The following is a 14,352-nucleotide window of genomic DNA, read 5'->3' on the forward strand; positions in this document are numbered from 1 at the left end:
AGACCCTCCCCATCCCAGTATTAACAAAACATCCTCCTGTATTTTCTTCTGTAAGTCTTAGAGGTTTACTTCTTATATTCAACTTCTTAATCCTCCTAGAGTTCATGTTTATGTGTGGTGTGAGATGAGATTGAACTTTCATTTTTTTAAATCAATATCCTGTTGTCCGAACACCACTCTTTGTAAAGTTCATCCTTTCACCTCTGGTTTGGGACTCCACCTTGATCATAAATGTCCATGTATCCACATGGGTCTGTCTCCGGATGCTTCTCCTGCTCCACGAGTCTCCTTGTCCTTTCCTGTGCCAATATCGCATTGTCTGTATCGCTTCACTGCATTGTTCCAAGCTGGCATTTTGGCCCCAAAGAGAAACGAGGGCACCCAACGCGCAATTATCCCTCCCTCTGGAAGGCCTACACATTTCTTTCCCATCCAGCCTTCATTTTACCCTCACAAGAGCCCACTGGGTAGAACGACTGTTCACATTCTGCAGATGAGGACACCGAGGTTCAGACAGTTTAGCGCATTCACCCAGTTGTTGCAGGACGGCAGAGGCGGAGTCCAAGTAGGGCCCAGACTCCCGGCCCTGCCCACTGCCCGCCCCCATCCCCCATAGCCCCTGAGATGCTCGGCCTTCCGTGTCCCTGAGCTCTGCTGCCGCTTCCTTCCGGTGTCCTTATGTCGAGGGAGAGTGACGCCCCGTCTCTGTGAGCCACCTGCCTGTTGTCGGTCACTCTAGGTGTGATCAAACCTACACAATACAAGCCTGTGCCTGATGAAGAACCAAATGCAACAGACTTGGAGGAAACGCTGGAGCGGATAAAGAGCAACGACCCAAAACTTGAAGAGGTCAACCTCAACAACATCCGGGTGAGCTTAACCCCTTTCACTCCACTTGCCCTGCTGGGGGGAGGTGGCGAAGCCATGTCTAGTGCCACCCAGAGCCAGACGACCTGGGCCTGGCTGTGCGGAGACAGCAGGGTCCTGCTTGGACTCTGGGTGCTTCTGGATCAGGAATAGAGACAGAAGCTTTCGGAGGGAGGATAGTGTAAACCAGCACAGCTCATGGTCCTGGTTTCTTTCGGGGACTGACGTCAGACCCAGATGTTCACCACAGGCCATCCCAGCTTCGGCTCTGGAAACCCGCCACCTTATTCAAAACACTGAGAGCTTCTCTGAGATAAAATCGTGAGTCAGACACATATGGCTGCATGGGATCCCGAGGCTGGAAAAGCCCGGGGCCCACCAGGTTCATGGGGTAACCCAAGCCTGGGGAGGGACCTAGCCCTGAACCAGTGTAGCATGCACATATTCAGCCTCATTCTGCAACCTTAGAAGGGAACTGTCAGCCCAAATGTCCAAAGACATATTCCAAGCCGTCGGCCCACATCTCTCCGGACCTTTCCTGTGTGACCACTAAGGGCAGAGGGGGGACGGATGGACAGGCTGCAGGAGGAATTCAGAAGCAGGCCCAGCTGCCTGCCCACCTGCTCAGCCCAGGGGCCAGAGGGATTAGTTCTCGGGGGGTGTGGATGTAAGATAAGAAGTGGGCCTCTCACTCCCCGGCTCCCCTTTCCTTTCTTCTCCACTTTCTTTTAAGTGGCTGCCAGCCCCACGGCACAATCAGATCGGAAACCTGCGCCCGCAGTGTTCTCCTGCACCTGGCCTTCCCATGCTCTGCTCCCACGGGGGCTAAAGTGACGCTCTGAAATGAGAGATCCGTTCAAACACAGCCAGGCTCTCTCTCGGGCGCCTCCACTGTCTGCCGTGTGCACAGTGGGAGATGCTGGCACAATTCAGAGCCGTGCACCCTGGCAGTGTGTACCAGGAGGCGTGGGGGTGTGGAACCTGGCCACGGCCCTGTGTCTTCACCGTGAGGCCTCAGGCAAGGGCTCGGCCCTCTCCAGGCCTCAGTTTCCCCTCTGCACGTGAGGCAGTTGGACTAGATCAGTGGTTTTCACTTGAGGAGATTAAAAAATAAATAAATGCCAATGCCCGGTCCCTCTCCCCACAGAGAGTCTGATCTTATTGGTCCGGGGCAGGCCTGAGCATCAGCTCTTTGTGAAAGTTCCCCCGGCACCTCTGATGTGTGGCAGGCTGAGATCCTCTGGGACATACGTCTCTTAAAGATCACCTAGGGCCATGCCACACCTTAGTTTTCCAGAAACAAACCCAGAGAGGAGCAGAGGCTTCCCCAGAGTCACACAGCAAGTCAGAAACATTGCCAGTGCTGGGGCGGAGGCCAAGCCCCTGCCCTCTCCCACGCCCCCAGACCTGAGCTCTCACCACAACACTCTTCTGCATCCTTTGCCTTGATGTATTCCTTCTCCTCCGGTCTCCGCATGTACAAAGAGAAAATTACAGGTCCTATCTGAAATTTTCAGGGAGGATTTTCTCAATCTGTTTACCCGAAAGTTCTCCTCCAATCTCAGCCATTTGGGGCAAAGCAGGAACCCTTTGCCCATTCAGCTTTTTGGTCAGAGACTTGCAGGGAATCAGGTTGCATGTGTGAGAGAGCTGCTGCCCCATCTCTCTGCCCTACCCACCCCTGACAGGGGCTGCTGGTCACTGCCTGCCTTTCTCTCTGCAGAATATCCCCATACCCACTCTCAAGGTGTATGCAGAAGCCCTGAAAGAGAACTCGTATGTGAAGAAGTTCAGCATCGTGGGGACACGGAGCAATGACCCCGTGGCATTTGTATGTACCTTTCTGATCTGCTGCATTGAGAGTGGGAGGCATAGAAACAGGAAGGTTGACGTTTGTAGCCTCAGGACTGGCCATGTGCCACTGATGAAGAACCCTGTGTGGTGTGGTGTGGTGTGATGTGGTGAAAGGCACTGGGCTAGGAGCCAGGAGAGGACATGGACAGAACAGCCATTACCCAGGCACCATCTGTACATTATCCTAGTTAATCTCCATAACCACCCCTGATCCCAGAGGTGCAGGGCTCCCCACTTTACGGATGAAGAACCTGAGGTAAAGGGAGCTCAGGCAACTTGCTTTGTCCAAAGTTGCACAGCAAGTGAGAGGTGGAGCTGAGACTTAAAAGCAAGTCAAATGTACCCTAAAGCCGGCTCTCTCACCACTCAGCATGTCATGAGTAGACAAGGGTCCGCCCCTCCCTGGTCCTCAGTTTCTCCATATCTAAAAATTATTGCCTTCATCAGTGGTTCCCAACGACCAATTTTATTTGTTTTTTACCTATGTCTTAAAGATATTGATGATTAGATTAAATTGTACTTATTATAAAGTAGCCATCAATTCGTTTTTAGGAAAAAAAAAAAAATTCAACACATATTTATGGAGTCTCTCTGTGCCCAGCAGTGAATTAGGCTCTGAGAATACAACTGTGACCAAGACAGTCATAGCTCCCACTTTCATGAACATAATGATCCCTCCAGCCATGCAGACAGCTAAAGGATAACAGTACAGTGTGACTACTACAATACTAATAGCAGGTAAAAAGGTATAGGAATTAGCTTACCAGGCATGGTAATTAACCATTTAGTAGCAATCAGTTTGTTGATATCCACGAAATAACTTGCTGGGGTTTCGATTGAGATTGCATTGAATCTATATCAAAATGGGAAGAACTGATATCTTGACAATACTGAGTTTTCTTGTACATGAACATGGAATATACTTCCATTTATTTAGTTCTTTTTTTATTTCATACATCAGAGTTCTGTAGTTGTGCTCATATAGATCTTGTACATATTTTGTTAGCTTTATACCTAAGTATTTCATTGTTTGGGGTACTAATAATAATGGTATTGTGTTTTTTATTATTATTATTATTTATGTTTGGCTGCATTGGGTCTTCGTTGCTGCATGAGGGCTTTCTCTAGTTGCGGCGATCAGGGGCTACTCTTCGTTGCGGTGCGCGGGCTTCTCATTGCGGTGGCTTCTCTTGTTGCCGAGCACGGGCTCTAGGCGCATGGGCTCTAGGCGCACGGGCTTCAGTAGTTGTGGCACGTGGGCTCAGTAGTTGTGGCTCGCGGGCTCTAGAGCGCAGGCTAGGTAGTTGTGGTGCACAGGCTTAGTTGCTCCATGGCATGTGGGATCTTCCCGGATCAGGGCTCGAACCCATGTCCCCTGCAGTGGCAGGTGGGTTCTTAACCACTGTGCCACCAGGGAAGTCCCTAACTGTAGATTTTTTTGTAGATATTCTTTATCAATTTACGGAAATTGCCCTCTATTCCTAGTTTACTGAGAGTTTTTATCATGCATGGATGTTGGATGTTGTCAAATGCTTTTTTTTCAACTATCGAAATGACTATTTTACTTTTTTAGCTTGTTGATGTGATGAATTATATTAATTGATTTTCCAGTGTTGAACCAGCCTTGTATACCTGGGATAAATCCCACTTGGCCATAGTTCAAAATACTTTTTAATTTATCTTGAGATTTCTTCTTTGACCCATGTGTTATTTAGAAGTGTGTTGTTTAATCTCCATGTATTTGGGAATTTTCTAGTTATCTTTCTGTTATTCACTCCTTGTTTGATTCCATTGTGGTCTGAGAGCAGATATTGTATGATTTCTATTTTTTAAATTTGTTAAGATGTGTTTTACGGCCCACAATGTGGTCTGTCTTGGTGAATGTTCCATGTGCGCACAAGAAGAATGTGTATTCTGCTATTGTTGGATGAGACAGTCTATAGATATCAATTATATCTAGTCGATTGACAGTGTCGTTGAGTTCAGTTATGTCTTTCCTGATCTTTGGCCTGCTGGATCTGTCCGTATCCATAGAGGGGTATTGAAGTCTCCAACTATGATAGTGGATTCATCTATCTCTCTTTGCAACTCTTAGTTTTTGCCTCATATAGTTTGATGCTCTGTCATAAGGCACGTACTCATTAAGGATTGTTATGTCTTCTTGGATAATTGACCCCTTTATCGTTATATACCACCCTTCTTTATCCCTAATAACTTTCCTTGCTTTGAAGTCCATTCATAGCCATCAATTATTTTCTGATTTTTAAAATACATAGGACATTTCCTTTGACGTTTTTGAAGTGATGGAAATGGCTCATAGTCTCTCACTGCTGCCAGTGGAGAACCTCTAGATAGATGTCCCCTGACCTCAGGACATCTTGGTAGATCCTGAGTTTGCCCACAGAGAAACAGCTGGCAAAGCCACATGCCCTGTCCACTGCTATGTCATGGATCAGAAACCACACCCATGCATGCTGGCACTCAGCTCAGCTCCACGAATGTTTATGGGGATTTGACCCTGTGCCAGGCCAACAGCTGATGTCAGCCCCTTCACACCAGGATACCCATTGTTGAAGATGAAAATACTTCCAGAACAATTGGTAAATAGGCTTCCAGAGCTCTGCTAGTGCCCCAGCTCTTCTCCTGCCCGTTCCTCCACTCTGATCCAGCAAACAAAGAGTTGACACCTGGCATGACAGTGCCTCCAGGACCAGCTCAGCCACTAGTATGTCTACTTGGATTGGCCTGGTGCACTTACATACTGGTTGTCAAATTTTTTGATTATCAGGCCAGGCCTTTCCGGGGGAGTAAGAAGGATGCTGTGGAGCGGGCACAGACTCGTTCCCTCCCCTCAGGAGGGTCCAACCTACTCAGGGTCACAGAGGAAGCTGACATGTCATCCTGGGGTACACGGAAGCAGGGGGAGCTGAGGATTTTGGCTCAGAAGGCATCCTGGGAGCTGAGCCTTGCAAAGGTTTCAGCAAGCAGGGCCAGTGGGAAGGGCATTCTTGGATCAGATCATCATTTCAGACAACCAGGGTCCACTGATCATACATCCTGGCCCATCAGCTGCTGGTGTCTCCTTTCCTCCGTGACTCGTCATTTCTACCGCCTGCTAATTACCTCATTTCCTTTAGAGGCTCTGATTATCATCTACACCCCTGGCTGAAGTCCTCCAAAATGTGCTGGGGCCACCCGAGCTCCTCTCCTCCGGTTTGCCCAGGTCACTTGCCCAGCGGGATGGCTTCCCAGGCTCCCCTCCCTGCTGCTCAAAGAGAATGACGACTCCATGGAATTACAACAGGGACATAGAAGAGACAAGTGGAGAGCATATAGGGAGGTTGGGACTCCACTAGTCACTCAGTGAACAGTGACCGAGGACCTACTATGTGCTGGGCACTGTGTGGGTTGGAGGGCACCATGGGATGAATAAGGTGACCATCAGCGCACCAAGAGTATATAGGCTAATGGCGGAGCCAATGCCAGAATAAAAACAACTCTAAATGCAGGAATACAAGTTCCTTGAGGGAGGTTATGGATAAAGTCTGTGAGGTTCAAGAGGGCAGGCACAGCTAGCTGGGGGACATCAGCAAAGGCTCTTGGAGAAAGGGGCACTGAGGATGGCCTTAAAGGAGGGACAGGGTTTGAACGAGTGAAGCAGAAAGGAAAGAGCATTCCAGGTGGCAGGGACAGGATGAGCAAAGGCAGAGCAGAGGGAAAGCACTGTGTGCCCGGGGAACTGAGAGTAGCCCCACCAAGACTGGCAGCCAGAGTTCAGGCTGATCAGAGTGGGGGAACCAGGTAATAGAGGCTTTGGATGCAGGCTAAGGAGCTGTAAATCTCCAGCTAGGGGTTCGGGGCCATGGCAAGTTGGAGGGGAGGAGAGACACAGAGTAGTGCTTGGTGAAGGAAGTTGTGGAGATCGTCTTGCCTGGCCCCTGACAGTGTGCAAGGGACTCTCACTCCGAGCAAGGCTCCCTCGGTATTTTAGGTTCTACCCACAGGGGCTCCAGCCTTGATCAGGCTAACTCATGGGTACCCTGCATTTTCTCCTTTGGTACAAGGCCCTTGCTGAGATGCTCAAGGTGAACAAGGTGTTGAAGACACTGAACGTGGAATCCAACTTCATTTCCGGAGCCGGGATCCTGCGCCTGGTGGAAGCTCTTCCATACAACACTTCTCTGGTGGAACTGAAGATCGATAACCAGGTAAGATGGGCGAAGGTCTCCTTGTGTCCTTCACTTGATGCTCGCCATTCTGTACTTTCCCGCTTGCTGCCATATGGACTAGATGCTGCTGGACAGAGCAGATGCTGCTGCTTATAAAAGCACCAGAGCCCAGCTTTAAGGGGCCTCCAAGGTTGTCCAGTCCACACCCTCCACCATGCTCACCTTCCTTCTTCATCATTCCCACCAAGTGCTCCTCCACCTTCTGCTTGGATACCCCTAGCGATGGGGAGCTCACTCCTTACCGAGATCACCCCTTTCATTCTTAGTGAGAATATCCTTCCTTATATCCAATAGAAATCAGCTCCCTATAAGTGCTGTTTGTTGAGTTTAACTCTGTTCTCTGCTGCACACAGGACACACCTGGTGCACAGGTTTTATAAACCACTGGAGTCTTCCTCACTAGGCTAAACGTCCCCATTTTCATGAGTCACCCCCCCCCCCAACACACACACACACTCAATGGGCTTTAGGGTCTCCTTACCATGAAGGTTATTCACTGGGCAAATTCTAGTTTGCCTTTATCCTTACAGGGTTATCATTCCTCTATACCTTCTGTGGTTCAGTCATTTATTTTCAGGGCGACTCTTTCAGTTCCAACTTTCTAAGACAATGCTAATAAGAGTATCTTGTATGTTGCATGTGTTGAGGGTGTCCTGGGGGGCAGGCTCTGTGCTGTGCACCTTATACACATCATCTCTGATCTTCCCAACAACTCTGCAGGATATGGGTGTTATCAGTCTCAGTTTGCAGAAGAGAAAACAGCTCAGAGAAGCTGAAGGCAAGCAGCTTTCTCAGGGCCGCCAACTGAGCGCTCGCGGAAGCAGGATTTGAATGCAGGTCTCTGACTGTAAAGCCCACACTCCCTCCAGTACACCGTGTTGCTCCCAGTGCTAAAATGCTTTCTTCTTTATGGTTGATGGATAGGGAACTTGGGCGTTTTTTCCCCTACATGAAAACGTTTGCTGAAAGGTCATATACATATGTATATAGGAAAAAGATTGGGTGGAAGTATAACAAAATTGTAAACACTGGTTGTCCCTGAATGAGATTATCTCTACTTTTTTATCCTTATTGAAAAATACTACAAACATATAGAAAAATGCATAGAAGTTAAATGCACAGTTTAATGAGTCATAATAGGCAGGTAACCTTGGCCAAGAACTAAAGCATCACCAGTCTCCAGAAGACTTTGATGGTCACCTCCCAATCATAAACCTTCAAAACTCTTCACAGTTTGCTCCCTACTTGCTTTCATGCCTCCATGTCTTAGCTCTTGCTTTTCTCTCCCCCTGGAATGTCATCTCCTGCCCCTACCCCTTCTCTGCCTAGAGAAATCCTCCTCTTCCTTCTGGATTCAGTTGAAGCCTCTCTTTCTCCTAGTGGTTCTAGAGCCAGCTTGAACCAGCATGCTGGAGCTGACTGTACACATCCCTTCTCAATTCCACTTGAGTGATGGCATGCTGGTACCTTGAAGTCACTCCTAGTGAGAGTATTTACACTATGGAAATTGGCAAACACTACAAATCCAACCTTTCTGTTTGTTTGTTTTTTCCCAAGAGCCAGCATATCACCGCCTTCTCCCTTCAGCCTGCCACAGGGCCTCTAAGCCTTCCCCCAAGAGACTTAGGTGCTCCTTCCCTGTGTTCTCCTAGCACCTCAGCTTCCCTGTGAGGTTCTCAGAAGATAGTACAGTGTCTGAGTCATGTCCATATCCTATTACCCGGCTCAGAACTTGGCCCTGCAGTGGCACTTTATAAGCAGGGCTGCCCTGGATATTTGTATACGTTGTTCACTGCCCAGTGAGGAGGCAGGGGGCAAAATCCAACCCATACTCTACTCTCCAAAACTTGGTATGGGGCTTTATTCACCCAGAGAAGGCACTTTTCTCTAATTCATATAAAGAGGCCACATCAGCCCGCAGCAGCCCTGTCATGTGAGTTTGCTGCATCCGACACCTTCCATTTCTCATATGCCAGTGGCCTACGGTTGCATCACCCGTTCCCAGCCTCCCTCACTTCCACCCTTTCTTCCATTGCTGACCCTGCTTTATTGCAGGCAGATCAGATGGAACAAAGGCATGTAGCAGGCTTGGCAGCAGCCCTGGGCCAGGCCCTGGGATTGGCCACTCATGTGACTCCAGGCCTACCCGGGCAGGGAGTCAGGATCTACCCAGTGTCAGCTGAAACCTGAGTCCCGGGGCAGAACGTTGGCCAAAGATGACCCAGCGCACTGGCCTCAGGTCATTGCAGCGGCAGCTTACGGGGAGTGAGCTGCCCACTACTCCTCCCAGTGCTGTCTCCCCAGAGCCAGTGCTGACCATCACCCTCGCCCTGGCTAAACACCCTGTGCGAGGGCGTTCGCTTCCCTGAGCCTGTTTCCTCGTTTGTCAAATGGGGATAGTAAGAATCTCTACTTCTAAGGAGATAAGAGATGCAGACTATGAAGTTGTTCACTTTTATAATTACTCGGAAGGTGACTTAGGGAGTTTACACGTTATTCTAAGAGTTAATGTACTGAGCAGGTACCATATATCCATTATCTCATTTAATGCTTGCAAAGACTCTTTGTGAGTAGGTGTCACAACCCACCCCAGTATTGTAGATGAGGAAACTGAGGCCAAGGCAGGCTCTGTACCCTGCCCGAGGTCGCACAGTAAGTAAGTAACAGAGGCAAGATTCGAACCCACGTCTTTGTGACTCTAAAGTCCATGAACTGTGCCTGTCTGGGCTCTTGAATCCTACTGTAGTTGTGTGTGGGTCTTGGATTTTCTCAGCTGTCCCTTTCCCTTGGTGCCAGGCCAGAGCATTGGTCACCATCTGCCCCCACCCCATCCCAGAAGCATCTTTCTTCAGTTCATCTCAGTGTTTGATAAGTGCCTGCTGTACCCCAGGGCTATGCTGGGCTCTGTGTGTGAATGAGGCTCTGGCTCTGCCCTCTAGGGATTCCACACTGGATAAGAAGACAGACAAGTGTACAGCTGACCATCCAACCGGGTGCCCCAGCAAGCCACAGACAGTGGGCCACTGGGGGGAGAAATCTCAGTCAGGAGCAGGCATCAGGGAGGGCTTCTTGGAGGAGGTGGAATTTGAGATAAACCCATAGGGTGGACAGTATCTCAGAGTGTGGCCATGGCCTCAGGTGCAGGGAACCACACAAACAGAGAAGGAGAGGGGGAAGCCGTGGAGCCCATCCAAACTAAACTAGATTAATGGGACCGCCAGAGGAAAGCGAAAAAAGGAGTTAGGAGCCCAAAGGGCTCTGAATGGGTGGTTTGAGGGAAAGTGGTCTGTGGGCTGTTATCAGCACCAGTCAGAGTCATGCTCTGCAAAGATGGTTCCCGGCTGGATAGGAGAGGATTGGGGGCGGGGCGAGGCCATCCGGGCCCAGGAGACCAGAGGGGGCTCTGACCGCCCAGATGCAGGGGGCCTGTGGGGAGGTGCTCCTGGGAGCCTGGAGTCTAGAGACTGGACTGGGGCCTGGTGGGGGAGGGGTGGGCTGAGGGAAGTCTGGGGAGGGGGCTCTGCTGGCCCGGGCTCGGGGATGCCACCTGCACCTCTCGCAGTGTGCCGGGAGGCCTGGGCTCTGGGCGGCGTGGCAAAGAGGAGGTGGTGAGTGGCGCTGGATTTATTCCTCATCCTTGGTTAGTCACCAGGGTCTCCGGAGGCCGCAGCTTTCTCCTCAGCCCCTGCACCTGCACCCTGTGTCAGAGTCTCTGTCCTCCTTTCTCCTTATACGGCCAAAGAAAGGGACTTGGGGCATTCTGCCCGGGGTGACACGGAGCCTCGCAGGCTGGCTCGGGACACAAATTCAGGAGTAGGACTCTGGGGCGGTTTATTTACTCAGCCAGGCTCTCTTTACCTCCAGGCCATGTTCTCTTGCCGCCTGGATTTGCCCTGGGATGGCAGTGAGGCTGGGGTGGGAGGTGGCGGCTGACCGCAGCCCAGGGCTCTGAGACACACCTAGTCCAGCCCTCCTTTTACCCCTCGGTGGGGAAACCGAGGGTCAGAGAAGGGACAGGGTGGGCCAAGGTCATGGATCTAGTTAGTGTCAGAGCTGGGCTGGAACTGAGGAGCCCAGCTTCCAGACAGGCTGTATTTATGGAAGGACAGGAGAGACCCTCCCAGCGCCCAGGAAGCAGGCAGTACACACGGGGTGCCTGCAGGCCCCGTACATCCCCGCCGGCCCTATGCAAACGGTGGGGCGGCTCTCTGCCCGTCTTGATTCACCCTCCTCCCCAGCACCCCCCAGCTCCCTCCAGCAGGCCCTTCCTAGGACCCTCAGGGCGTGGGGCACTCCCCCTGCCCCTCAGCACAGATGAGGCCTGAAAACAGGACCCCTCCCCAATGAAGACACGGGCAACGTGTGGGGGCAATTTGCCAGATTTCTCACTTTTCATTCCAATATTTGACAGTGAGAATGTGCTTCATATTTTGAAAAGACGCTAAAGGAGGTGGATTGGGGTCTCAGACAGTCTGTATCATCTGCCAGGCCAAGCCGGCCAGAGCCCAGGGCTGTGCTGGCTCCTTCAAGGACAGGCCTGAGCTCTTCCCAGCCCTCTCCGGAGCCTTGCCAGATAGTCTGGTGGAATCTTACCATCCTCCCTCTGCCTGCCCTAGTCAGCGGTCCAAGCCCCATCTGAACCCACACAAGCTCCAGTGAACTCATAATACCTGGGAGGAGTTCTCTGTCAAGAGTCTCAGCTGCGGTTCCAAGCTTGTCCATTTGGATGTTGGGCTGATGTGTCTTCTCAACCTTCCCGGGTTGCTGTGCATTGATCCTGTTCCTATTTTTTCCATTCAATTCAATTCCTTGCCCTTGCCCTAGAGATACAGGGTACTGTGTGCTCTCCAAGGGCTCATAGTCTAGGGTAGCATCATCCAACAGAACTTTCTGTGTTGATAGAGATGTTCTGTATCTGCACTGACCAATATGGTAGCCACTAGCCAGTGGCTCTTGCACACTTGAAATGTGCCTAATGCAACTGAGGAACTGAATTTTAAATTTTATTTAATTTTTAAATGAAGTATAGTTACTTTGCAATATTATATTAGTTTCAGGTGTACAACATAGTGATTCAGTATTTTTTTTCTAGATTGGATTTTATTTCTATATATTCTATAATAATACAGTTGAAAATCTTGCCCACTTTCACACTCAATAACTTTAACAATCAGTTCTTCTTAAAATTTTGGCCTAGGAGAATATCTGTATATCCAAACAGATGGGTTTGTGTGTGTGTGTGTGTGTGTGTGTGTGTGTGTTTATAACAGAAAGATAAATATGTATAACCTATTATTCCCTGTTTGCCTTGAAAGAGAGTAACCCAAGGGCAAACTCCGTTTTTGTTTCTTGCAAACATCCTACGGTGTGGTGCCCTAAAGTACACTGCCTGAACACTGCTATATTTAAAATAGATAAGCAACAAGGACCTACTGTATAGCACAGGGAACTCCACTCAACACTCTGTAATAACCTAAATGGGAAAAGAATTTGAAAAAGAATAGATACATGCACATGTATAAGTGAACCACTCTGATGCACACCTGAAACCAGCACAACATTTTTAATCAACTACACTCCAGTATAATATGATTCAGTATTTTTATAGATTATACTCTATTATAAGTTATTACAAGATAATGGCTATAATTCCCTGTGCTATACAATATATCCTTGTTGCTTATCTGTTTTATACATAGTAGTTTTTACCTCTTAATCACCTATTGCTATCTTGCCCCTCCCCACTTCCCTCTCCCCTCTGATAACCACTAGTTTGTTTTCTATATCTGTGAGTCTGTTTCTGTTTTGCTATATATATTCATTTGTATTATTTTTTAGATTCCACATAAATTTTATTTAATTTTAATTATTTAAATTTAAAGTTTAAAAAAACCCAAACAATCTGATTTAAAAATGGGCAGAGGATCTGAATAAGAAGACATACAGATGAACAACAGGTACACAAAAAGTTGCTCAACATCACTAATCATCAGGGAAATGCAAATCAAACCACAATGAGCTATCACCTCACACCGTTAGAATGGCTATTATCAAAAGGTAAGAATTAACAAGTGTTGGCAAGGATGTGGAGAAAAGGGAACCTTGTGCACCACTGGTGGGAATGTAAATTGGTGCAGTCACTATGGAAAACAGTATGGCTATTCCTGAAAAAATTAAAAATAGAACTACCCTATGATGCAGCAATTTCATTTCTGGGTATTTATCGGAAGAAAATGAAAACACTAATTCAAAAAGATATATGTATCCCCATTTCATTGCAGCATTATTTATAATAGCCAAGACACAGAAACAACCTAAGTGTCCATTGATGGATGAATGGATAAAGCCAATGTGGTATATACAATGGAATATTATTTAGCCATAAAAAAAGAATGAAATCTTGCCATTTGTGACAACATGGATGGACCTAGAGGGTATTATGTGATGTAAAATAAGTCAGACAGAGAAAAACAGATACCATATGATCTCAGTTATATGTGGAATCTAAGAAAAAACAAAAGGCAAAACCAACCAAGCTCATAGATACAGAGAACAGATTGGTGGTTGCCAGAGTTGGGGGTAAGGAGTGGGTGAAATGGGTGAGGGAGGTCAAAAGGTACAAACTTCCAGTAATACATAAGGCATGGGGGTGTAATGTACAGCATGCTGACTATAGTTAATAACGCTGTATTGCATATTTGAAAGTTGCCAAGACAGTAAATCTTAAAAGTCCTCATTGTAAGAAAAAAAACACTTTTTTTGTATTGATAACTATGTATGGGGATGGATGTTAACTAGACTTATTGTGGTGATCATTTCACGATGTATACAAATATCGAATCATTATATTGTATACCTGAAACTAATATAATGTTATGTCAGTTAAAAAAGATTTAAAGTTAAAAAGCCACATGCAGCTGGTCGCTGCTATACTGAACAACACAGGTCTAGTTGGAGAGACAGTTGTGGAGGCAGGTGACCCAGTAATGCAGATGGACTGGGCCGGGAGTAGAGAGGGACATACAGTGGGCCACTTGAGTGTCGAGTGGGGAAGGATGGTTTCCAGGGGCAAGGATCAGGAAAGGCCTCGTGGGGGAGGGGGTATTTGTGATGGGTATTAAAGCACTAAGGATACACCAACAGGTGGGTACGGGAGGGTAGGGGCATTCCACATGGAGGCAGGAGGTCACATGAACATTTAGAAATAGACCTCTGCCTGCACGAGGCACCAGGTACCAGACTCCCCATCCCTGGGGTAACCAGGCTGAGGAAAGACTGAGAGAGGAAATAAGGCAAGGACTAAACTGCAGCACTTGGAGTGCCAGGCTGAAGAGGAGGCGGGGCTTATCCTGTTGGGTTATTGAATGAACTGAGACCCTGCAAGTTGCGCACAAGGCATTGG

The 14,352-nt window shown here is 48.3% G+C and overlaps 1 protein-coding gene across 3 annotated transcripts in view; it reads left to right on the plus strand.

Annotated features, from left to right (window-relative positions):
• TMOD1 (tropomodulin 1) overlaps positions 1 to 14,352 on the plus strand; it is a 102,857-nt gene that overhangs the window by 54,967 nt on the left and 33,538 nt on the right. For all 3 annotated transcript variants that reach the window (XM_057547913.1, XM_057547911.1, XM_057547912.1), the window contains exons 6-8: positions 740 to 870; positions 2,591 to 2,698; positions 6,786 to 6,929. In XM_057547913.1, the coding sequence (XP_057403896.1) occupies positions 740 to 870; positions 2,591 to 2,698; positions 6,786 to 6,929 (383 nt within the window). The remainder of the gene's footprint in view (positions 1 to 739; positions 871 to 2,590; positions 2,699 to 6,785; positions 6,930 to 14,352) is intronic.

The sequence above is a fragment of the Balaenoptera acutorostrata genome, chromosome 6 (genome assembly GCF_949987535.1).
Source record: "Balaenoptera acutorostrata chromosome 6, mBalAcu1.1, whole genome shotgun sequence".
In the NCBI taxonomy this organism is placed as follows: domain Eukaryota; kingdom Metazoa; phylum Chordata; class Mammalia; order Artiodactyla; family Balaenopteridae; genus Balaenoptera; species Balaenoptera acutorostrata.